General features: G+C 40.8%; 1 protein-coding gene across 1 annotated transcript in view; it reads right to left on the minus strand.

Annotated features, from left to right (window-relative positions):
* The window catches only part of NNT (nicotinamide nucleotide transhydrogenase), a 189,878-nt gene that overhangs the window by 54,107 nt on the left and 108,594 nt on the right, over positions 1-27,177 (minus strand). The window contains exons 15-17 of the mRNA XM_077462775.1: positions 26,128-26,361; positions 12,549-12,709; positions 6,677-6,856 (exon numbers count right to left, since the gene is read on the minus strand). Coding sequence (XP_077318901.1) covers positions 6,677-6,856; positions 12,549-12,709; positions 26,128-26,361 — 575 coding nt within the window. The remainder of the gene's footprint in view (positions 1-6,676; positions 6,857-12,548; positions 12,710-26,127; positions 26,362-27,177) is intronic.

Below are 27,177 nucleotides of genomic sequence, written 5' to 3' on the forward strand. Positions count from 1 at the left end.
TGCCATCAGCATGAATCACTCCTGACAAGTTTTCCCAATACCAAGAGAAAAATAGCGACAGATCCCCAGCTGATTGACAGCCTCAGCTCTGTTCCTGTGTGCTATGTGAAGGGGGTGTGTCCCATACCTCCAATCAGGCCTCTCAGAGCTTTCCACACTAAGCTCTGCAGAGTGTAATTTCAGCTCTACGCCCCTTTGTTTCTGACAGCTCAGACAAGCGTTATAAATTATGGACTTTAAACTGACGTAGAGAAGACTGCAGATAAACAGGTACAACTTATGTAGGAGGATTTGTTTCACTTCTGTATCACCTGAGGCCAGTTGCTTCACTGGGTATATGTAAGGGTTTACAACCACTTTAAACCACAAACTCAATGGAGATGCTTCCGATGATGCTGAGATAGCAAGATGAGAAATATTGGAAAGTCTGAACCCCTTATTTCATTTACAAAGAACAGACCCCTCCCCAGCGCCTCTCAGCAGTAGCATGTCCAATAACTTGCCTCACAGAGCTCTTACAATATGCCATGGGGGGGGGGGGGGGGGGGGGGGTCGGGGCGACCGGGTCTATCTTTGTCCCCTCTTCCACCAACCCATACCCCCCCCCATACTAGGTCCCAGAGTTCGGTTTTGTTAAAAATGTATTACAAAAATGAGAAACGTGTTGCTCACCAATGGTTAGCTACAGGGGACTACACTTTTAAAGCGGTAGTAAACTGCTGTTCTTTTTCTTTTTTTTTTAAACCTGTAAGGCAATGTCATAATGTGCTAGTATGCATTGCATACTAGCACATTGTGCGAAACTTATCTTAGAACGAAGCCCGGCACGTTGTTAATGCTGAAGGCGCTTCTAATCTTCGCCTGGTCTTTCCTCCGGATTGTGCGAGTGGCCGGAGCCATGATGTCGTCACTCCTGTGCATGCGCACGAGAGCTGCCGTTTACAGCAGAGGACTCTAAAGGAATGGCACGGGCATGCCGTTCCTTCTGACGGCATGTGCTAGTGACGTCACAGGCTGAATCTAAAGTAAATATTTCCTAAACGGTGTACGTTTAGGAGATATTTGCTATACCTATAGGTAAGCCTCATTATAGGCTTACTTATAGGGTAGAAATTATGGATGGAAGTTTACTCCAACTTTAACTTACCATAGAAGATTAAAGAAAAAAAAAAAAGTACATTGTTAGACTCCCAGCAGTGAATGCGGGAAATGCCTTGGCAGGGAGAATGGCATGGGTAACTAAAAAATTTTATTTATTTTTTATAACAAACGTTCGTATGAAAAATCTCTGCAGTACATTTGATAAAGCCAACAGAGACTTTGGATTTGGTGTGAATAGAACTCTCCCATAGAAAATAATAATAATAATTCCATCCTGCTTCTTTGCATTTTCTCATCATTGTGGTCAAACATGCAGATCAACTAACCATTAGAAAATCAAACAAACGTTTCAAATGCAAACAAACATTTTCCAATTAAGTTGTACAAGTGCAGGGGTGTCAAACTCAATTTCAACGTCGGCCACATCAGCATTATGGTTGACCTCAAAGGGCTGGTTGTATCTGTAAGACTAGATGGCCAGAGCACCCCACCCTCCCTTACATCAGATGTAAAGAGCCCCCAGCTTCAAAAGTCAAGAGTCCCCCACCCTTCCATCATAGTGTACCCACCTTAGTTACCATCTGCTGCTGCCGGGAAGAAGCTGGGGGCAGAACTTGGAGGCAGAAAGTGCAGGGTCTGGCAGTAGGACCAGAGAAGGGCTGGAGTCAGCTGCCGGAGCCTGTTGAATGTTAGGACATGGCTGGCAGAGATGAGGGGGGTGATACGGCTGCACATAGAGATTGAGGGTCTAGTGGAGGAGTTCTCTCCTCTTCTCCGCAGCTGACTGAGACGCGGTGAGAGCGGAGACGAGGGGAGTGCCGCAGTTGCAGGAGAGGTCCAAAGGGCCACATGAAATTGCCTGGCGGGCGAGATTCGGCCAGTGGGCCTTGTGTTTGACACGTGTATACTAGTGTATGGCCAGCATTAGCCCATCAGCACACAGGTAAGATCAGTGATCAATGAGAAAAACTACATTTACAGTCACATATACAAACAATTAAGGCTTCTTATTAGCAGTTCCAACATCAGTAGCTTTTATTGCCAATTACAAGCCATGGAATTCCGCTAAACGTAGGGTGGTCCAATTAGAGCAGGCCTACAGGATGTGTAGGCGGGACCACTTCATATTCAGTACTTCTGAAACTCAAGACTCTTTCGGTGCATTGATACAAAGCAGGGAAACAAACCGCCAAACAGACTAACATAATATTTTTCAAAGGCCGCCTGACTATTCCTAAACATAAATAAGCCAACGCGGCTCTTAATTATTTTGATTTTAACAAGCCTTAGCAACTTCTACACACAAATCACCCCGTTTAAGAAACGAGAATTAACTGAATAACCATTACATGACTTGGAGGTAAACAAATGTTGTGTTATCTGTATACTTTAAAGCCGACCAATTTAAGATGACACTGATTAAAAGCACACAGTACAGAAGACAGGCACAAATTTGATGCAGATCTCCCTCAATTTCCTCATTTACATGCTTCCCCTACTCATCAAACCGCTTCTGACATCAAAGAGCCGAGCGCCATTTAACCCTTTCACCATGCCAAAGAGCTCATGTAGGTCTGCAGAACAATCAAACCTTGTATGGTGCTCGGGGGATCAAACTCAGCAAAAAATCCGAAGTCTAAAAACTTTCATGATTGTTAGAAAATACAGATTTGTTTTTCTACATACAGCCACTGATATTAGACGGCTCTAACGTTCAACTCTTTTTTTTTTTTTTGTCATTTTTTAAACCGAGAATAGTAAAAACATTCCCTGAATTCATCAACCAGTCCTTAACTATAAAACAATTTGGGGCCCCATTCAATTAACAATCTTCAAACGGCCAAGGGACACGAGGAAAGAATAAGAGGGCCGCATGCAACACATGACTTTGGTTTAGTTCCATGCCCGTGGACTACATCTGAACTACATGGAATGCCCCCTAGATGAAAAAATCCACCATGCTAATACAGCTTGGCAAAGACCAACGTGCAAATTGTAATTTATGTTTCAAGTAAACTGACATGAGTAAAATTGAAACCTCAGGCTCTCCAAACTATCAGTCATTGATCTTCATCCAGCTTTACTTCAGTGTTTTCCAAAGCGGTCATCAAATTCCACTAATTGTTCCAAGTATTAGGCCCATTCACAGCTATGCGTTTTCATGCATGGTAAAGCAGGACAATGTTAGCGGCTGATGTCACTGCGGTGAGCGAACTAAAAGCCCCCATTGACCCGCTGCAGCTTTTGCTAGAAATATGTGACACCCTTGATGCCACCCATCAGAGGCCGTTTCTCTTTTATATGATGTACTACACTGGGGGAAATAAAACATTCTTAATAAATAGAAGGTGGCAGAACATATTGAGAGATAATGCAAGACTGGTATTATCGATTCCCTTATAAAAATCCAGAATATTGGCTTAACAAACACATCAAGGGCCAGTTCACGCCACAAACACACACTCCAGATCTGTTCCGGATGCGTTTCTGCATATGCATTTTTAACACGTTTTTGATGTGGTCCAGTGTGTTTTTGGTGTGTTTCCAGATGCAGGTGCTGTTTTTCTTTATTTCCCCTTTTTTTTTTTACTATACTAGGGTTCAGTGCGTTTTTGATGCCTTCCAGTGCGTTTTACTGCATTCCAGTATGGACCAGTGGAAGAAAAATGCAGCATGTTCTACTTTTCTGGAACTGAAAAGCCCTGGAACTGACTGCACTGGTATGGACTATGCCATTGGAAACCAAACAACTTTCCATGCGTTTTTTTATGCAGGACAAAGACGCACTGGACTGCATGTGGTGTGAACTGGCCCTGAGAGAGAATGCAAGACTGCCATTGTTTATTCCCTTATAAAAATCCAGAATATTGCTGCACTCCTTGGTATCTTTCTTGAATCATTAACCCCTTAACGCCAACCGTACGCATGCGGCCTCGGCTTGGAGGGGTTGTACTGGGGTGATGCATGCAGCTGCACGCATCACCCCAGTAGCGTTTTTAGAGCAAACGGTCAGCTTTCTTAGGATGGCAACCGATGCAGCTAAAAGCTGCTTGGCTGTTATCCCAAGGAGCGGGAGGGGAACGCGTTGGGCTGAATACCCACAATTACCATGCAATAATGATTTCTCATTGTATTTTGCTGGTTTTTTTTAATCAAATCTTATTCTTGGTGATGACTCGACCTGAATAATTTTATATAATTTTCTAAAAACAAATATTATTCATAGAATTTTTGTGCATATCTCTTTCTTGTTGCCTGCAAAGTCCCTAATACTTACCTTGGGGGGTATTTTGTCTCGTCACTGATTATTAATGTGACAAGGGATGTTTACATTCCTTGTAACAACAATAAAAATTATTCAAATGTTTTATTTTTTAAAAGAGACCGTGTAAAAATAAAAATATTTTTTAAAGCATTCCGTCCCTCTGTGCTTGCACGCAAAAGCGAACGGATATGCAAGTTTCGCCCACAACATGTAAACGGCGTTCAAACTACACACGTGATGTATTGCTGCGATCGTTAGAGGGAGAGCAATAATTCTAGCACAAGGTCTCCTCTGTAACTCTAAACAGGTAACCTGTAGACATTTTTAAAGGGTCACCTGTGGAGACTTTTAAGTACTGCAGTTTGTCAGCATTCCACATGTGTGCGCAATTTCAAACCAAGACATGTTAGGTATCCATTTACTCAGCCTAACATCATCTTTCACATTATACTAAAATTACTTTAATTGGCTTACTTTACTGTTTGTTTGTTTTTTTTAATTCATGAAAGTGTATTTTTTTTCCAAAATTGTGTTTGAAAGACCACTGCGCAAACACCGTGTGATATAAATTATTGCAACGATCGCCATTTTATTCTCTAGGGTCTCTGCTAACAAAAAATATATAACGTTTAGGGGTTCTAAGTAATTTTCTAGCATAAAATACAGATTTTAAACTTGTAACCAACAAATGTCACAAAAAGACTTAGGCATTAAAGGGTTAAAATGATTTTAATGCTTCAATAAAGATACCAAGGAGTGTAGCAATATTTCAAATTTGTGTGTGTTACTGAATCTCACAAAGGAGCTGTGCAGCACCCTGGGTTCCAGTTCACAACATGTGAGAGTCAGTCACTCACCTTATGCGGAATTACTTTGCTCCCTTCTAAAAATGCATGCTCTGTGTCAAGGACCCAAGAGAGAAGCATGCAGAACTGAAAAGTCAGAAGTTCTGACCGCTATAGCTGTTCCGGGTTGGTGCTTCAAAATACTGAAACTACTGAATAAGCATGACAGCCAGGCAATCAACATTTTCATGAGGGAATAACCGCAGCCTACATACTGTATATGATAAGCAGAAGCACCCTCATAGTAAGGAGACAAATTACTTTGCCTATGCATAGTTAACATGCACTGTTGGTGGGACTCGAGGACCAGCTTAGAAAATACTACTAAACTGAAATCATTCTCCCCTTCTGACTAAAACCAGAATGCTTAGGATCTGTAATTGCCAAGTACAACTCCTTAATGGTACCGTTTTTCTGTCGCTTAAAGCAGGGGTCTCCAAACTGCAGCCCGAGGACCAGATGTGGCCCTTTGCTAGCCTTTATACAGCCCTCGGGCACAATTCCACCCACTGACACCCACAATGGGGTACCACGTTTTCCATCAATACCAATGATGGGATACTATTCCTCCTACTATTGACCCCCAATTATAAAGCAATATTTATTCTCACTGATGCCAGGCCTGTGATATTTTCTGACTCTGCTGGCCACAATCTGGCCCTCCTAAAGTCTGAAGGACAATAAACTGGCCCTTTGTTTGAAAAGTTTGGAGGCCTCTGACTTAAAGCATTACTTTACCAAAAACTAATTAAGAAAAAATAATGTTCTTTAGCAAGGAACATACATTCCACATTAATAATTATGCTACCAAAATTAGTGCATGCTATAAATTGCCTCCAGCGTTGCTCATATTTCTTCTTGCCGAAGGCTGCCATTTTGCTGAAGCCCAGAGCCAGCGAGCAGCAGTAAACCTTTAGGCTATAAGCAGATGGCACTATAGTGGCTCTGATTTTCAGCACAATGCCAAAAATCGATAGCAACTGAGCATGTGCAGGGTGAGACAGTGTATTATTGGATTTTTAACAGTATAGGCGTTATATATAATGTTTTACATAGCTATACCTGCAAAAGGGGCCAGCTGAAGTCATCTAGTATGACTTTTTTTTTTTTTTTTTTTTCAAACAAAAGAAAACAACTAGTACGAAAAAGCAAGCATCTAGATTCTATAAGCCCCTGACAATACCTATAAGCTGCTGAAAGTATCCCTCAAGTTTTTTTCTTCCTTGCATGCAGTGAGAAGCAGCTTGAGCCTGCAAAGTCATGAATAATGACCATTATGCAAGCTGTGGAGAACCAGTGGGTCCCAGATGTCATTATTATTTTTTTTTTAAAGTTTACATACATATTACAGGTAGTTGTACTATTTCAAATTTTTTTTTTTGTTTTTTTGTTTTTATTACATGAAACAATTTTTCTGTAAATGTAAAATGTTGCAGCCCTCCAATGCGGTTGCTGGTTTCCTTACCACACACATGATGTAGGACAGAATAGCTCCAGAAGAACCAATCAGAGCGCCCACGATGGTCAGTAAGTTGTTGTTCAGCAGGAATCCCTCAGCACAAAGGGCCCAACCAGAGTAGCTGTTCAGCACGGTGATGACCACAGGCATGTCTGCCCCTCCAATAGCAGCGGTGAGAGTGACACCCTGTGGAGAACATGCAAGAGAACAATATAAACTTAAAACATAGGTCACAGAAACGCTAGCAAATAACTGCTGCAAAATACAACCAACCAGGCACCACAACCAGTACCATTTAAAAAAAAAAAAAAAAAAAAGAAGATGGCTTTTAGGAAGGTTCCAGGGATTTGTTTTTTAAATGTGCTACAAAAATAAAGCAATTCAATCAGCACTGGGACCACAGTGAAATGATTTCTACAAGCAAACATGGCTCCTGCTTTATCCAGGACTCACAGCTACTGTGGAAAAACAGATAATGGAGAACTACACCCAGATCTTTTAACAGACCGGTTAAAGGTTGATCACCAGTTGCAAGGGGATCTAAATCTTCCGTGGTCACAGCTGAGAAATTTAAAATGTAGCTTTTCAAATGAACACCTAGTGGTCTATTTACATAGCAGAGAATGTGACTTTCATCATTATTTTTCTAGTGGAGAACCCTCCAGGGCAGTGGCGGCCACTCCATTAGGAGCTCCGCTCCCCTAATCTACATGCACAGCACCAGACGCATGGATTTCAATGGGGTTTTTTTTTTTTCATTTTGAAACACACGATTAGAGCCAGACACTCCAAGGGCCTAAGGTTCTGATGTTATCAAGACCAAAAAATGGTCCATAGACCTGCATTGGATGTGATGACACAAAGAATCAGTCCACCTCTGAAGTACAGGGAAGTGGAGGATCAGGTAGGTAAAAGCCCTTTTACTCTCCCCTAAACTAAAAAAGTCATTTTCACGTTTCCCGAAGTTGGGTTTTAATGCTGAATGCAAGGCAGATTGTAGGGTGGGAACTGTCTGTACTCTAAACAAATTCAATATTGAATAATGTTGGTAGTTGAAGATGTGATTTAAACAATTCAATAACCTTTAATGTAATGATGAAGTCATTATTGTGATAAAAATATTAAAATGTAGAAAGTGCACGTGAAGAAAAATAGTGAAAAAGATCCTCATCAGCAAAAATGATCTTTAAAGTTCCGACACCAACATAAATAGGAGCTCCTTAAGGGACACCCACCACCTCAGTTAACAGGGGCACTTACAGGATCATATAGACTTTCTATTGCTAGAAAGGTCAACCGACCTTTGGTAGTAACCCTCAATGGGTAGATATGCCTTCCTATGATCTGACACCTGTCACTTCTCTCTAGGCCAGCTGTATTGTGTGCCACAGATCAGAGTATAGAAGTATAAACTCTATTAAAATATTTAGATTGCACTTACATGATTCATGAGTAAAGGGGGAGCCCGGAAGACGCTAGTTTTAAGGAAACATGTCGGGCGAGGCCACGTGCTGACATCACTGCACCCCCACTGAGAACAGAAGAGCGGGTGGACTGTTCACGTTTCTTTGCCGGCAAAGATTATTTTACATGCCGATTTTTACACATGAATCATATAAGTGCAATCTAAATATTTTAATAGAGTTTATACTGTTACCCTGATCCGTGGCACACGATACAGCAGGCCTGGAGATAAGTGACGGTGTCTGAGACCATAGGAGGGCATATCTGTTTACAGCTTCCCATTAAAGTGGTTTGTAAACCCTCCCCTACAACTTTGTCCCATGTGAATCAGCATAAAAAACCCAAATGAACACTGCTTGCAGATATCTCCTTACGTGCTTAGTATTGTTGTAATCCTTTTTGTTCTTTAGAATGATGTCACTGAGCATGCCCAGATCTCCCTTGATTTACGGCACACCCTCTATGTCTTATCTATCTGTTATCAGGACTTCCTACAGCAGTGGTCATCAACCCTGTCCTCAGGGCCCACAAACAGGCCAGGTTTGCAAGATAACTGAAATACATCACAGGTGATATCATTTGCTGCTCAGTGATTGCAGTATTCTAGTCTGCATCTCCCCAAGGTAATACATAAAACCTGGCCTGTTAATGGGCCCTGAGGACAGGGTTGATGACCACTGTCCTACAGCACACTACTGAACTCCCAGGAGTCTGCTAATCACTCAGAGCTTCCTTCTACACACCATGTGACCTCACATACAGTGTAAGCCAGGGAATGGGACAGCAGTACTGCAGTCTTATCAGCCGAAGCTGATAGGACTCAAACAGGCAAACACTAAGTAATCAGCACAAGTAAATACTATGAAATAAACAAGTCAGCTATGAACAGGGAGGCAGGGTTGCCATAGAAACGTTGGATTGAGGAGGCTTGATTAACAGTACAGGAAATGCTCAATGTAAGGGCGGAAATACACTCCGCTGTGGACTCAAAAAACAATACTTAAGATGGCGCTTCCTAACCCCTGGAAACAAGTTTTTTTTAAAGTCTCTTTAAACAGTAAGTAATTTGCGATTTGGGCTGGATTACAGTGGCTATAGTTTGATAATTACTTATTATAATGGACTAAATGAAAAGAAGCATCAGAGTGGGAGAATTTACTTCCTCTTTAAGGGTTACTACCAAAGCTTGGTTGACCTTTCTAGCAATAGAAGGTGAAAATAATCCGGTAAGCGCCCCTGTTATGGAGGTGGTGGGTGTCACTTAAGGAGCTCACATTTATGTTGGTGTCGGTACTTTAAAAGATCATTTTTGCTGATGAGGATCTTTTTTGCCATTTTTCTTCATGTGGACTTTCTACGTTTTAATATTTTTAGCACAATAATTACTTCATTAGTTGGATTAATCATTCAACTAGTGCGGCTTTTTTGGACATAATGGATTTTGAACTGTGGATATATCACATGGTTTAGCCGCTGACACTTTTATGTTGAAGTCCCTATAGACATTAGCGCAGTTTTAAAACTGTTTTTTTTTAAGGCCTGAACATGTTTTTATTGGCTTATTTAAAGTGGTTATGAAGACTGAAGGTCTTTTACCTTACTGCATTCTCTGCATTAAAAAGGTAAAAAAAAAAAAGCCTTCTGCATGTAGCTCCCCACCCCCCATATATTTACCTGAGCCTGATCTCTATCCAGCACGTACCCAAGAGCAGAAGCTTTTTTCTGCTCTCTCCCTCCCCACTGGCTCAGAGACAGCAGCAAAAGCCATTGGCTTCATAGCAAGCTGTTTCCTATGGGAGCTCTCCGTGGGAATGTGAAGCAAGGGGTGCTGAAGAGGGACCACAGAAGAGGAGGTTCTGTGCAAAACCATTGCATAGAGTAGGCACGTATAACATGTTTGGTATTTAAAATAAAATATAATCCTTTACAATCCTTTTAACACCCTGCACAACAGCATTCAGAAAAAGAGAGGTTCAGCATAGTGGGCAAATCAGAGCTTTTACTAAGCTGCAGAATAGGGTCATCTAACACGTGGACATACAATATCTCACAAAAGTGAGTACACCCCTCACATTTTTGTAAACATTTTATTATATCTTTTCAAGTGACAACACTGAAGAAATTACACTTCGTGGCAATGTAAAGTAGTGAGTGTACAGCTTGTATAACAGCGTAAATTTGATGTCCCTTCAAAATAACTCAACACACAGCCATTAATGTCTAAACTTCTGGTAACAAAAGCGAGTACACTCCTAAGTGAAAATGTCCAAATTGGGCCCAATTAGCCACTTTCCCTCCCAAGGTCTCAGGTGTGAATGAGGAGCAGGTGTGTTAAAATTGGTGTTATCGCTCTCACTCTCTCATACTGGTCACTGGAAGTTCAACATGGCCCCTCATGGCAAAGAACTCTGAGGATGTGAAAAAAAGAATTGTTGCTCTACATAAAGATGGCTGAGGTTATAATTAGATTGCTAAGACCCTGAAACTGAGCTGCAGCATGGTGGCCAAAACCACATAGCAGTTTAACAGGACAGGTTCCATTCAGAAGAGGTCTCACCATGGTTGACCAAAGTTGTTGAGTTCACGTGCTCAGCATCATATCCAGAGGTTGTCTTTTGGAAATAGAGGTACGAGTGCTGCCAGCAGTGCTGTAGAGGTGGAAGTGGTGGGGAGTCAGCCTGTCAGTGCTCAGACCATATGCCGCACACTGCATCAAATTGGTCTGCATGGCTGTCGTCCCAGAAGGAAGCCTCTTCTAAAGAGAATGCACAAGAAAGCCTGCAAACAGTTTGCTGAAGACACGCAGATCAAGAACATGGATTACTGGAACCACGTCCTGTGGTCTAATGAGACCAAGATAAACGTATTTGGCTCAAATGGTGTCAACCGTGTGTGGCGGCAACCAGGTCAGTACAAAGACATGCGTTTCTTGCCTACAGTCAAGCATGGTGGTGGGAGAGTGTCGTGGTCTGGGGCTGCATGAGTGCTGACGGCACTGGGAACCTACAGTTCACTGAGGGAACCACGAATGCCAACATGTACTGTGACATACTGAAGCCGAGCATGATCCTCTCCCTCCGGAGACTGGGCCACAGAGCAGAATTCCAACATAACGACCCCAAACACACCATCAAGACGATCACTGCCTTGCTAAAGAAAGGGTAAAGGTGATTGACTGGCCAAGCATGTTCCAGACCTAAACCCTATTGAGCATCTGTGGAGCATCCTCAAATGGAAGGCGGAGGAGCGCAAGGTCTCTAACTTCCACCAGCTCCGTGATGTCGTCATGGAGGAGTGGAAGAGGACTCCAGTGGCAACCTGTGAAGCTCTGGTGAACTCCATGCCCAAGAAGGTTAAGGCAGGGCTGGAAAATAATGGTGGCCACACAAAATATTGACACTTTGGGCCCAATTTCGACATTTTTACTTAGGGATGTACTCACTGTTGTTGACAGCCGTTTAGACATTAATGGCTGTGTGTTGAGTTATTTTGAGGGGACAGCAAATTTACACTGTTAAACAAGCTGTACACTCACTACTTTACATTGTAGCAAAGTGTCATTTCTTCAGTGTTGTCACATGAAAAGATATAATAAAATATTTACAAAAACGTGAGGTGTGTACTCACTTTTGTAAGATACTGAACCTACAGAAATCAAGAACACATGAATGACCTCATCAGATTATTGCAGCTGGAGCAGGTCAATGACCAAGCTATATTGCTTCAATACAGTGGAAATAGTGAGGCTATTATTACACTTTTCCACTTCAAGCAGATTTCCAATTGGGGGCAAAAAGTATAAATGCAACTGCAATATAGATAACTTCAACCAGTCATGTCCAATAGTCCATACTTCACAGTAGAGTGTTACAATACTGGCTCTAAACACAACTGAAAATCCTTTGGAAGGTAAAATACTTTACATGTGTGTATGTAAACAGTGTAATTATCTGTTTGCTTGGAATTCTTTGACGTTTCGCATTAAAGTAGAGTGGGAGAAGAAAACAAAGTATTCTGGATGTCTAATAGGACCAATCCCTGCCAGCGCTATGCTTCTATAGGTCTAAAGATAGAGAGCCACATGTTACCCATTTTAAATGCAACAACAGCTTTAAGAGGAAATTGTGATATCTATTTAAAAAGTTGGTCTGGTTTCAATGGCTTATCTTATCTCCGCAGGAGTGCCGGGTGGTAGGGGGCAGATTTCAGCAGATTTTGGAAAGAAGATGATAAATGCTGATCAGTAATGGCAGAAAAAGACAGTTTTAAGATAAAGATTGATAAATGAGCCACAGTTGGGAAATGAAGATGTCTAAACAAGGCTAGTAAGATCAGTGTAATAAAACCAGGAAGAATTCTTCAATAAAAGCAGAAAATCGCTAACTCTAGAGTGGAAGCTCAGTTGGTCTCTTACCATAACAGCCGACAGAGCAGACACAGAGCCAAGACATGTAATGCCAGTGGTATAGCTTGGGTCCAGCATATACGGAATCATACCTCCAACACTGGCTGCCAGTAAACTAGCATTCAGCATATGTCTGCCTGGCAGAAGGAGAGGGGCAGAGTTCAGGACACCTGTAAAGGGAATAAAAAAAAAAAAGTTAAAAATATTTAGTTTCCATCATGCTATAAAAGCACTTTTTTTTTTTTTTTTTTTTTATAAAAACAAGAAATTCAAACATGCAAAAAACATTTTGTATTATCAGCTTTCATGAAATGCAAACCCTTGACTTTTATTTCATTAAAACCTATGTATAAAACATATTGAATTTTTCGAGACCGTTTATCATTTTAATCTGGTAGCTGGGGGGGGGGGGGTGTTGGTGGTCACATGATGCCCCATATCTAAAAGGCCCTGGCATTTTGCAGTAGCAGCAGCAACAGAAGATGGCACACCAGGGGATGCTGCAACCATAAGTATAACTAGTTTGGGGTTGGGCTTTAAAAGGAGGATCAGGGCCGCTCTGTGCAAAACCCTTGCACAGAGCAGTCAAATATGTTGTTATTTATAAAAAAAAAAAAAAAAAAAAAACGAACATTGTTTACAATCACTTTAAGGCAAAACACCAGCCAAATTTAGAACAGTGTGTGGCAGCCCCTACTCAACAGAATTCAAAGGGATAGATTGGGAAAGTTTCCTGAATCGGCACCTGCAACCAATCAGCTACAGCTGCTGATCAGTGTATTCTGGCAGCGATGTTTGCTACGGTCATAATGCATTGTCCCAGTAAAGAGGAATTCATCCATTCACCTCGCTTGTGTGGACGGAGGAATTTGATAGGCTATTTGTTTTTTTTTTCCCTCTCAGCCCAATGGCATATGGCTAGCTTTAGTCCAGCTAAGGCAAGCAAGGTCCAAGGCTACTACTGGTTTATACTGCAGCACCAGACCGGCTTCTCTAACACAAAGCAATGAAGGCTCTTCTTACCAATATTGCATGTTCAGCTTTAAAACTAAAGAACATTATATTTGGCTTGCACTTCAATTACAGTAAAAACAACATAAGAATATTGAAACATGAAGATCCCAGTTGTGAATTGATGCAGCTGGCAGTTTTATTGGCTATACCAGACTCCTGAAATGCATTCAAAGAGCGGGATGAACAAGGAAGCCATAAAATGGATTAGATCATCGTACACAGAGTGAAATGGCAGGTTTAACAATTAGCAAGTGCTATACAAACAACAATGAGACATCAATTAGGCTTACAGCAATACAATTTTTCCCACTAAAAGCGGACGAATAGTGGTTTTTCTACGTATTTTCTATAAAACTCTGGTTTAAAAATATATATTAGTGAATATAATATAGAACATATGAATAATTTAGTATTTTCACAAACATCTGTTGATCCCGTCAGTGAATTCCACAAAATGCAGCTTCCTTTGATGGTATGGCATTGATGCTGCATTGCTCCTGAATTAAGAGCAGAGATGCCACTCCCATGTAGGCTGTGCCCGTGTGCACTACAGTGAGATCAGATGTTTTAGCGGATGTGAACATCAGCATTGTCATTGCAGATTCACAAGCATGTAGCTTGTCAACATCTGGCCACACCTATCCCTGCGATCCGCTTTCTATATTGACAGCATTACCTCTGTTGCTGAAACCCTCCCACTGTGAGCTGCAGTGTCTAAGGGGGGGAAGTGTGAGAGACACAATGGGGAAGGATTTGGCTCAATCAACGTAAAGGAAATTTGTAGTTTATTACACAATATTGGATTCAGTACTTGATATGACTGTCATATAGTATTTAGTTTACTTTAATAAATTGTGTGAATATTCAATCCTTTTACATCATTTTGTACATCAGTCTTCAGATCCGTTCACATTTTCACATGTTCATTTTTTTTTTTTTAGTTGTAGAAGAAAACATAGATGGATATACAAAAAATGTGTTTCTTGCTTACAAAATGACATCCATTTGTGTCCACAAATATAGAAAAAGAAGCAATCATTTTCTGTTTTATTCCATGCACATTATCGTCCGTCTATTTATATTTGCCTGCCTGTCTACACCATTGTTCAGTCTAGTTTTGTCTGAAAAAAAATTAAAATACTGACAGATGGACGTAAACTGAACACTTGTTGTAAAGGGCATTAAAGGAGAAATTAAAGTGTTCTAAACTCTATATTTTTGTCTTTAAATAAAAAATAAAAAAAATAAAAAATAAATTATTATACTTGGCTGCTCTGAAAAATAGTTTTTTTTCACAGAAAAGCCTTCATCCTCTTCTTCTGGGGTCCCCCACCAATGATCCTCCTCTATTCTTGGCAAATTACAGTGCACACGATAAAAAAAATAAACAAACAAACAACAGACAAACAACAGACAATACTTTGGATGTCTCTTGTACATAAAAAAACTACACATACTAGCAGTTTATTTGTAGGCTTAAGTCAATTTTCAAAATTACTTCTACTGAGCTCTTTTTATTTAAAAAAAAAAAAAAAAAAAAAAAAATCACCAACCTATAAAAAAAATAAAATAAAATAAAAAAAGATTCTGCAATAGATTCTTGTATATAAATCGCCGATTGACCCAACCCCAAATTATTGCAAACAGCACAGTGTTTTAGATTTTAAGCAAAGTTGTACTTGTTCACACATTGAAAAACTGGGGTACTCAACAATTCTCATCCTCTGAAATAGCTAACCAATCTACTACAGGACTTCTACTAAGACCAGGCAGATCACCCAACTAAGCTAGCAGCAAGATGAAGAAAAGGCTCATGTGCCGTGTATGAATTGACACTTGGAAATGTTTCTACAAAAAAGGGAGTATGAGAACACCAGGACTCCACAAGTATCTGAAATCCCAGACAAGAGGTTAGATGCTCAATGCTTTTTGTTTAGGGTATTATTTGATTTGAAATTACAATTGTACTGAACCATCAAAATAATGTAATTTTTCTAAACCCCCGGATAAAAGAATAATGCTCTCCTATGGTAAAAAAAATCTGTTTACATCTTTTAGTAATCTAGAGATTAATTATGTCAATGCTTTGATTTACATGTTACAATAACAGAACTGTCAGGAGAGATAAATAATGATGAAGCAGATCTAGAGAGAACGTAAAACTATTATGTATGAATTTTCCAGCATCCAATAATACACCATAACAATACAGTGCCACACCTAGTCAACATGTTTAAAAGCCCTGCCCAGAAAAGACTGCATAGTGTCCAAGTTAAGTGATCAAAGAGGAGGTGCTAAATCAAAGGTTAATATCACCCAAGACTTGTGTTTTAGATTTGGGCAAATATAAGGTTGAGTCACATAAAAGGAAGAAATCAACGGGCGTAGCAGGAAGGCCTTTGCAGTTGTAGAAGCCCTAAAGGGTTCAAGACCTGGAAGAGTGAGATGTTCCTCCAGTTTCAAAAGGTAGAACACATGTCTGACAAAACCTCCTGTACACCTTATGCAATGGCAGGAGACCGTGGTGCCTCAAAAACAAAAAGTCTTCAGATATAGACTGTTGGAAAATAGAAAAAGTAGGAAAAAGGCTTGGCCTATTTTGGAATCTCTGGAGGGAGAAAGCGCCACCTGGAGCCCCCTGCAGGCAATGTGGCCCGCTAATTGGGAGCCCCGAATAGACAAAGAAGTACCTGTGAACATAGAGAAGGAGGGGACCTCAAACTGATGGAGCCGAGGAAAACTCGGATGATGGTAATGTCCCTAAAACAATAGGGGGCTCAAATTCTGGATTACAGATGTTGGTTTCTCATGAGAATACCACAAACTCACTCAGAAACAATAAGGGGTATGAGCTGAGGTCACTCGTGGCAGAGGGGCTCTCTCTGTGGTTTAGCGAAGCTCTATAGTTACAGCACAGTGGTAATGCAAGTAGTCTCAATGTGAGGCAAGGTCTCTGTTCCTCACAAACCCAGGCAGCCTGTGCCAATGAAGGTTTTAGGCAGCAGTCATGGTAGGTGTGCAGTGCAAAAAGAACAGAGACTTATGTGGTGGTTCAGGAGCAGTAGCCAGATTGTGTTCCCTCCACCCAGCAGATGAAGTCAGCACTTTGTTCCTCAGCCTTAAACTGGATACATACTATACGACTTTTGTTGTTCGATTTCCTTTAGATTTACCTTCAACTATGTTGTGGAAGGCCCTGCCTGATTGCATACAAATTAAAAGTGTTTAGGTTTGACCTCATATTATACGATTTTGTTAAATCTAAAAGGAGGGGAACGAAAGAAAATTGTATAGAGAGTGTATCCAGCTTTAATACCCACCACTGTAAACGGGTGCACTTGGTGCAAAAGAAGAGGTAGCTCCGGATGCTTCAGCTTAACATGCCTTGAGACAGTGTCACAGCGAGGACTGTGCCACTGTTCTAGAACTGGAAATGGTCCGCTGCAAACACAGTGCACTCAGGTCTGGAAAGCACCACTATGCAGTGCCTGGAGGTCATAAGGTTACCCTGAAGGTTTCTACTACAACACTGGTGTCTGGAGTAAAGAAATTAGGCTCACAGAAGACATAGCCCGCTCCAGTAGCTTCCCGTTACTCTCAGCTCGAGCATCTGGGGGGCCTTTACTTATGTGATCACTACCTTATTTACCCCCCAAGGTTCATTTGCATTATTAGTAGATGCGGCTTTATAGCCGTGGTAGAACCACATTAGTAGAAACATCTGGAGTCCGGACGATTGTGTGTGATAAAGGAGGCTATATAAGGCAGCCTTACAATTTGTTTGCCAGTGTCCTATAGAGTGTAATCCTATAGAGTGGGCACCTCCAGATCCCTGCACAACTCTTATCCTGTGAGAACCCCCCCCCCCCCCCAAACAAGCTGTAATTTAACTGCTGTCCAATTCCTGTGATCACTTGCTCTAGTCCTGTCGATTACTGAGGTTATCCCCATGGCATTAATCATGGTAAGCTGGTAGGCTCCCCATTACACAAATGCTGCGTTTTGGAGGTCATAAGCTGTGTAGGCAATTTAGGTTGTCTACTTTTAGTGCCACTCTAAACATGGCATTGACCATGAAAGCTGGTAGACTCCAATAAAACAAATGCTATGTTTCGGAGTTCCTGAGCTCTGTAGAGAGAGATTCAGCATTCATAGGAGATTTTACTAAATATGGTTTACAGAAAACCTTTTACAAATAAAATAGTTTAAACACTAGTTGCTTGGCTGTTTTGCTGAAACTTTAGCTTCAATACTTTGAGTCGCTGACCTGCATGAAGCAGATCAAGAAAGTCAGAGGGGTTAGCACAGCATCCAGGCAATGGACATCTTAGGAAGGTCATGTCATCAACAGTGGCTTCTGTGTCACTCATAACAGGTTTCCTTTAACCCACAAGCATTAACTCAAAAGCAGAATCTGTAATTTAAGGATACTGGTTAGGGCTGGACAAATCAATGGAGTGAGATAGGAAAATAGGACACCTGAACACAAAATCACCAGCTTCCAAAAATCTTATTACAATAAATCTGGCATGGTATGGTTAAATATCAGCACAGCACCAATATTTACAAAGCTTTTTGCCAACTATTAAACTCAAGAGTGCTGGGCCAATGCAAAATTGGAATGTGAAATTCAAACACCAATTGTGGGAATTCTGTCTTTTGCTCTGCTATCCAACATCACGAGGAACCAATTTGGCTAAAGAACAATTATCAATGTATCACCTGAAAACAGAGTGGGAATAACTGGAAACCAGAAGCATATGTAACTGGAGTGGTTTCTTGAAGTAGCTGAATCAGTTTCATCAAGTACACACAGGTAGGTTTGGGGTTTACGGAATCAGACAGATTTAATTGTTGCTGGCAGGTCCTGATGTACTAATAGTGTATGAGGAATGGGTCAGGGCACATACAGCTGTTATCAATCTAGTTTGCTCTTTCAAAGGCCATCGTTCAAGAGCACAGGATATGATCACTTTTTCGGACAGGGCTGTGTTTTATGTTGCATAAGCAACTCTGACATGATGATACTAACACCAAAACAATCACAAAATAGTCACTATAGGACTTTACAATATCAAATATCTCTGGTTATGGGTACAAGTACAAAAAACTAAAAAAGTTTTGAAAAGTTTAACATTTTGCTGGAACTTTAGGAGTTCAACTTTTAAAACTTTGCACTAGGCGACCCTTTACTACTGGTTCATAACATGTTCCCATTAGACAGGGTGTAGTCAAGGCTTAGCCAAGAAGTAAAGCTTTCAGTGACAAAGACTACGATCAAAAGGTGCGTGTAGAAGTGGATATTTAAAAAAATTATTTAGTAATAAACTGGTAAGTACATCTAAGAGGTCCCCCATGCCTCTGCCAGATACAAAAAGAATGATTTTGAAAAATGAGAAGCTCTGGGTCCAGTCCTCCATCACTCAACATGTTACAGCTGTCAATGGTAAAGTAGACAAAGACGCAGAACAATATCCAATCCAAGTTTTACTGGCAGAATTATTAACAGGTAATATGTAGAGATTGAAACAGTCCAGCTATTTGTAACTGCAGGAAGGTTTTTGTTTAGACTTGAGTTCCTCTAATATACAGAAACTATGTAAACTAAAATTATCTGACATTAATATAATCTGACAGTTAAAACAATGAAACCAGAACATTTTATCAAAAGCCACACACAAAAATCAGGATTTTAAAAAAATACAAATAAAAAATAAAAAACAAAGCAGCATCCCGGAAAGAAAAACAAAAGAGGAGAAGATTATTTGTTGAGCAGCTACGTATGTCTCATAGGGCCCATTTTTAGAAGCTGGGTGGCAGCGGGAAAGCGGAGTATGAATTGTCCATGGCGCCAGAACACAAGTTCTACCTCATGCACAGAAAGATCAGCACAAGTTAAAACACATGTGGGAAATTTTTTCTCAAACCTACTTATAGACAACACCTGGAGCACCATTTATTGCATCCAGTTGTTTGTCTGACATTACTATTTAAAGGGCACCTATCAGAGACTTAACAAGTCTGCATCGATAAAGAACTAACAATATGCAGCAGCTTTTATCATTAAAAAAAACAGGCCTTAAAATTCACTTGATTGACGGCACTTAGGCTTCACCGGGGCAACCTGGCAGAATGTCACTACACTAATGCGATCGAAAGGAAGGCATTTCCTTCATCTCCTCCACCCTGCCTTCTTCTAACTGGACCTAGCCTTACTCCCACTCACAAGGTGAGAGACATTGTAAACATGACCATACTCTAGTAAAATGTGTGTAAACTTTCATTTTCAGACTGTTCTTTCAATTTTCTATGGCTGGGTCCACATATATAGTGTGGGACACCACATGTGATTCATGTAGGAATGCAGGACCCTTTTTTTTCTCCACACTGGAATGGGATCGCATTGGTGTTCACTTTCTGACTGTCAATTGTGCTGTGTTTTTAAGGACCATTTTGGGATTTCGTAAATTAACATTGACACCCCTGAGGTTCGCATGAATGCTGTGCAATTTTAATGCGGTGAACACACAGGGTTCGCTGCATTTCACGCACCACTTATATGTGAACTGAACCTAACGGTTACCGGCTCGAATTGATGAACATTTTCAGACTTAAGCCTCGTACACACGGTCGGATTTTCCACAAACAAAACCTCAGACTTTTGTCCGAAGGGCTTTGGCCAGGAACTTGTCTTGCATACAAATGGCAAGGCATTGTCAGCCAACAAACGCGAACGTAGTGACATACTACATGTTTTTTCTGCTCTTTAGCGCCATCCTTTGGGCTCTGTTAGTAAAAGTTTGGCGAGTGTTGATTTGCGCTTTTCATTTCACGCTTTTCAGGTCCTTTCTGAACGGCCATTCGTCAACCAGCCATGTTGCAGAATCATAGGAGAAAATGTGTCATTTGTTATTGGCCTTGGAGTTTTTTCTTTGACCCAAGTTCAGTCCAGGAACAGGAGGAGGAGGAGGATTTCTTGGACCAAAAATTGGTTGCTTTATTAAATCGCGACCGATTATGTCATATGCCTTTGCTGCGGGAGTTCCAGGAGAATAATCCAGATGTTTTTCGGAATTATCTCCGGATGATGGACCCCTGCTTTCACCAACTCTTGGCATTGTTGACCCCCTAATATTAAGAAGCAGGCCACATGCACGAGGCTTTTATTTTATTTTTTGGTTGAATAATGATTTGGTATATTTTCTAGATTTTTGGATGCATAGAATGCACTTTTTGGTTAAGTTCTATTGGCAGATAGCATGCTTAATTTTATTTGTTTTCTTTTTTTAATGCACAAAATAGGATTTTTAAAACAGCTTACCTGTAAAATCCTTTTCTTTGATGTACATCAGGGGACACAGAGCCATAGTATTTACTATGTGGGTTATATCAGACCACATAGTAGATACTATGGCTCTGTGTCCCCTGATGTAAGAAAAGAAACAATTGTGGAGAATAATACTTGGCTATGTGTTTTACTTCAAATGACAGTAAAAATAAATAAAAAAAATACAATGTAAGATTGACAAGGGACACCGACATAGTTGTATTTTTGATCTTAAAAACTACAGGATAATGGTGTTGTGGTAACTTGCACCAAAAAAAAAAAAAAAAACAAGCAGCATAATATTATTAATATATATATATATATATATATATATATTATTCTTGATATCACTAGAAAAAATGTGTTATGTGAAATGTGTAATGTGAAAAAATGTGTCCATCAGCATCACCAGCAAAGCAGCTTCATTATTATCCCTTTAAAGAAGAGAATGTGCGCTGCATTTCGAGATTTCATAATTTGCCATGTCACGAATGTGAATTCTTCATTACGAACATGTACAAACGGTCGGATTTTCCACCAACAGCCTGACATCACACAATTCCCGTCAGAAAATTAGATCTTGTGTACGTGGCTTTAGAGACAAAAAAATTCAAAAGAACAGGATGGACACTTCTCAAATGAACAAGATTCAGACTGTGAATGTGGTTTTCAGTTGGGGAAAAAGACCCTTACAATGCACATGTTCTAAGCACTAAGGCCGCGTACACACGGGCGGACTGTTCGTCCAACTTTGTCCGCTGAACAGTGTTTCAGCGGACAGTCCGCTCGTGTGTGGGCTTCAGCGGACAGTTTCAGCGGACAGTCTGACGAACAAAGTTTTTCCGAATTTCCGTAAGACTGTCCGCTGAAACTTGGTTTGAGCGGACAGTCCGCTCGTGTGTAGGCTTGTTCGGCAAACTAAGTCTCGCGCATGCTCAGAAAGAATTTACACAGCGAAGGTTGCATTGCAGTGTATCGGACGCCGAATTTCTCGTCCCGTCGTATGTGCCGTTCACGTCATCGCGCAAGTTTTCAGCGGACTGTTCGTTCGTCGTGTGTGGTCAAGTCCGTTCATGCTAATTTTGAACGGACTGTTTGTCAAACTGTTTGACGAACCTAGTTGGGCGGACAGTCCGCCCGTGTGTACGCGGCCTAAGGAACGGCATTTAATGCATCTGGGATGCCATTTAACCACTACAATACAGGGCACTATCGCCCCCCTTCCTTCCCAGCCCAATTTTCAGCTTTCAGCGCTCTCGCAATTTCAACTGCGCGGTCATGCTATGCTGTACCCAAATAAAATTTTTATTATTTTGTTTGCACAAATAGAGCTTTATTTTGATGGTATTTATTCACGACTCAGTTTTTTATTTTTTGCGATATAAGTGAAAAAAAGAGCGGAAATTTTGGAAAAAAAAAAAAAAAAAAAAAAAAAAAAAAAACAAACACAATATTTTCTTCTTTCTATTTTAAAAGAAATCCAATAAAATCAAATTTTTTCATAAATTTAAGCCAAAATGTATTCTGCTACATGCCCTTGGTAAAAAAATGTTTGGTTAAATGTATAATAATTGGTTTGTGTGATCACGGACATATGTACACAAAATGATCATGTACATGTGTGCGCAGATAAGCATTGGGACATGTGATTTTAGTGGGACATATGTTTTCACTAGGTTGGTGATCAGTGAGTAAAAAGCTGTAAAAAACAGCTCATACTCACTGCAGCGATTCGCTCTCCTCAGCGATGACTTCCGTGTGAGAAGAGGATTGCCGATTGCCTAGCAACCGGCTGTTTGTTTACATCACATGATGGCTGTGATTGGACACGGCAGTCATGTGATCAGGAGTGCCAATCACAGAGCCCTCCTGCCAATCCGAGATGCGCCGTGTCTGGGTGACACAAGCGCATCGGAATAGCGCCGCTGCGCACGCAATCCTACTTCTGAAGGACGTTCAGGAACATCCAGTCAGAAGTAAAGAGCTCCTACCCGGCCGTATATATACACATTGGCTGGGTGGGAAGTGGTTAAGTAGAAGGTCTAGGCCATGGGTCTCCAAACTATAGCCCTCCAGTTGTTCAGGAACTACAATTCCCACCATGCCTAGTCATGTCTGTGAATGTCAGAGTTTTACCATGCCTCATGGGATGTGTAGTTTCGCAACAGCTGGAGGGCCGTAGTTTGAGGATCCCTGGTCTAGGCCTTTGAATTCAATGAATTGACTTAAAGTGGATGTAAACCCTCACATATACCCAGTAAAGTGAACAGCCTCAGATGATACACAGAGATAAAACAAATCTCCCTGCATAAGTTATACATCTATATCAGCTGTCTTCATCTTTATATAGTTTTAAGAAAGTTCAGATCTGTTAGGAGATTTTCTCTTCCTGGTTAGCACTGCAGTGAAGCCTGGGCATGCAGCCAAGACAGCTGACTGGAGGAAAGGCACACACTCCCTCTCCTCATATGTAGAGATTTTCAGCTCTGTTCCTGGAATCATTCAGCATGCTGCTAAACTATTGATAGCATCCTACCCAACACAAAATTTAGGCTGCTTTTATCATATATGTGGCAGAGAATTCGTCAGGAGTTATAAGGCTGATAACAGAAGAACGGGGGCAGGACAAAGCTAAAGGACAGAGTGCTTTGAGGAGAGATAAGAAACACTGCAGATATATGTGCCCAGGTAAAATTTCATGAATCGGGTTTACATCCACTTTAAAGTAGAATTTCAGGCTAAACCCAACCAGCCCTAAAAATAACACCCCCCCCCCCCCCCCCAAACGCCTATGCTGATTAACCTGTGTAAGGTTCGGTCATATGATCCCCTGTATCAGCCAGCAGCAGCTGCAGGGGAGAGGACAGAGCTCCTAACAATGGCTGGCAATGTCTGAGCCGTGATGTCACCCATAGGCTTCTTATGGCCCATCTCTTGTCAGAGCTCCCTATTCTCCCCATACTCACTCAATGGCTGGAGCGGGCTGAAAATGCTCTGAGGAACAATTTTTTTAAATATGAAATGCTTAAGCAAAATTTTACAGGCGCGTGGCCAGCTTTAGGCAACATGTACACACGGCCAAGAACAAAGGCTTCTGCACAGGCACTTCCAAAATGTTGTCATCTACAGGCTAGTACCACAGTCCAAAAGTAAATGCTGACCCTTGGTATTCCAAGAACAAAAGACATTTTACATTTCTGCACATTTGTTAGTGCCGTATAATATTAAATTATGCCTGTTATATTCAAAATGAACCTATGCATAATGACGCTGCTAAATTTGTCCAGGGTATCTAGACATTAATGACCTCTTATCATGAAAATGTAAAGTATTAATAATGTGATTGTAAAAGAAAATTCTTAAAAATAAACATGATGTACTTACCTGTTCTCCCGAGTGCCCCCTACAAATGCACTCATGCAGGCTCGATTCTGAGCCAAGCTGTGTGTGTCCTTAAGCCAGCTCAGCCCTGCCCCCTCCTAACAGGTTGTAATGGTTGAAAGTGCCTTCACATCCAGGGAGCGAGAGAGCAAGAGAGGTGCTGCTCTCAGGCACAAAGCTGGATCAAGAACTGGCTCAGGTAAGTATTTAGGGGGGCTGGGGGAAAACCCGGTCCGGGGGCCTTTTTATTTACGTTGAAGGAGAGGATATATTAAGGTAAAAAACCTTCTACCTTTAGAATCCCCTTAAAGTGGTTGTAAACCCCCTATAGAAGACTTTGACCTACAGGTAAGCCTAGATTAAGGCTTACCTGTAGGTCCAACAAATATATTTGCAAAAAGGCAGGCGCACTGAGCAAGCTGTTAGTGGCGGCTCTCATGCGCATGCGTGGGAGTGACGTCCAATCACAGCGCCGGAGCCATGATACCTGGAAAGAAGATGGATGCTCCGTGGAAGAGGGTACAGCGGTGACATCGCTGGCTCCTGTGTCAGGTAAGTGACACATAATAGGCTACTATGCGATGCATAGTAGCCCATTATGCTTTACCTTTGCAGGGAAGCGGAGAGGAAGTAAACCCATCAGGGTTTACTTCCTCCTTAAACCCCAATGCCCCGTACACACGATCAGAAATTCCGCCAGCAAAAACCCAATGTGAGCTTTTGGGCAGAAATTCCGACCATGTGTATGCTCCATTGGACTTTTGCTGGCGGAATTTCCACCAGCAAAAGATTGAGAGCAGATTCTCTATTTTTCAGACGGAAAAAGTTCCAAACGGAAATTCCGATCGTCTATAGCAATTCTGAAATGCAAAACTCCTACACATGCTCGGAAACAATGCGCCGCATGCTTAGAAGCATTGAACCTTATTTTCTCGGCTCGTCAGTGTTGTACTTCACCGCGTTCTTGACGGTCGAAAGTTCCGAGAACTTGCGTGACCGTGTGTATGCAAGCCAAGCTTGAGCAGAGTTCCGTCAGAAAAACCATCAAAGATTTTTCAGATGGAAATTCTGCTCGTGTGTACGGGGCATTAGAGTATTTTAGCTAAATACACTAAGCAAATTAAAACAAACATTCTCCAGTAAACTATTCGTCAAGCTGTAGTTTAAAACTTTCAATGCTGCTTGTTCCTGCACTCTCCGTGCTGCTTCCCCGAATTTTCATTCTTCACAGGAAAGCGTTAACAGTGGACAGTGCAGTCACAATTCAGTCCAGTAGCTTGGAGGAGGAGGGCGGAATTAGTGAAAAACCTTGCTAACCTAGGGCTACGAAGCTGTGCGTTTCTATTGATGCACACAGTGCCAGGGGTAAAAAAAAAAAAATCTAGGTCCTGAATGCAAAGGGGGCTCCATAGAATTCCAAGAAAAATGTAGCTGGCAATCCCATTAAATTTTTTTTGCTAAATAAGGTCAAGATAAAAAACAGTTGCCGCATTTTGGCTTACAGCCTTGTTTACAGCATATTCACAAAACGAATGACAGAAGATTTATACTACATGCCTCATGTGACCAAAAGCAGTGTCAATAAAACAATTATTCATTTAAAATAACTGGCAAATGACATAGGGTGGCTCCTTTCTTTTGAAGTAGTATAACAGTAAACCTGGGACAGTGGTCATGGCACCAGCTTAAACAGGAACACAGGCAAGAAATTAAAGACCAAAAAAGCTGCACACTTGAGTGATTAAATTAGCCGCTAAAAGTGCTGAAAAACTGAGGGTTGGATCTCACTTTGGGTTTCGGTATCAACTTGGCAATAGGAGTATAGCATATAAGAAGTATGCACAAACAGGAAAATCATTCACTTACCTTGCAGTTTTCCATAGGCGACCAGTGAGCCACTGAATGTGACACCACCGATGTAAGTGCCCAGGTAAGCCACGATCTTCGTAAGATTGGCAGCTGGGTCAGTGGCAAAGTGTGGGTATTCAATCATGTATTCAGCCACGCAGGTCAGGACAGCAGCCAGACCAACCAAGCTGTGGAAAGCAGCTACCAGTTGGGGAAGATCTGAAATCTGGATGCGCTTCGCGATGGTGAGACCTTAGTTTAAAAAAAAAATGGAGGAACAAAAAAATTATTTTTTATTGAAAGGTATTCTGAGAAGGGAAGTAAAGAAAATAATGACTTGTCTTAGGTTAAATAACTATTACTTATAATACAAGTTTGAAATATATTATTTTAGATCAAACTAGTTTTTATTTTTGATGGTATTGTATTCTAGTAATTATGCAATTGTCTATAAATAGTAAAGGCAAAAACAAGTATAAAAAGAAGACACATTAAAAAGATATATTTTATTTGACAGGTTGACCAGAGATCATTTTAATACAGCTAGTACTCCTATAAATAAATGAAAGTTCTGATTTTATTCTGCCTGGGCTTTTTTTTAATTTTACATTTTTTATGGTTATGCAATAAATAAATAAACCAAACATAAAATGTTGCACAAATGGTATTAATTTTTTTTTGGGCAAAACAAAAAACAGTTGTGTGAAGGACATCATTCATATCTGCAAATGCTGTCTACACTTACACTAAAGGGCAGACTATTATGAAAAAAAATAAAATAATAATGATATATAGATTTATTGGTAAGCTGCAACAGATTACAATTTTCTTTTTTGGGTTTCGACACACTAACTCAGACTGCAAAAGAGAAGCTGAACCCATGGAAGTTTAACCACTTAAGGACTGGAAGATTTTTTCCATTAATGACCGGCCATTTCAAAAAAATGTTAGCGATACGGCACTGCATTGCTTTAACTGACAATTGCGTGGTCATGTGACGTTGTACACAAACAAAATTTATGTTCTTTTTCCATACAAATAGAGCTTTTCTTTGTGGTATTTGATCAC

The sequence above is a fragment of the Lithobates pipiens genome, unplaced genomic scaffold (assembly GCF_037356315.1).
Source record: "Lithobates pipiens isolate NorthernLeopardFrog02 unplaced genomic scaffold, aLitPip1_a1.2 Scaffold_3, whole genome shotgun sequence".
In the NCBI taxonomy this organism is placed as follows: domain Eukaryota; kingdom Metazoa; phylum Chordata; class Amphibia; order Anura; family Ranidae; genus Lithobates; species Lithobates pipiens.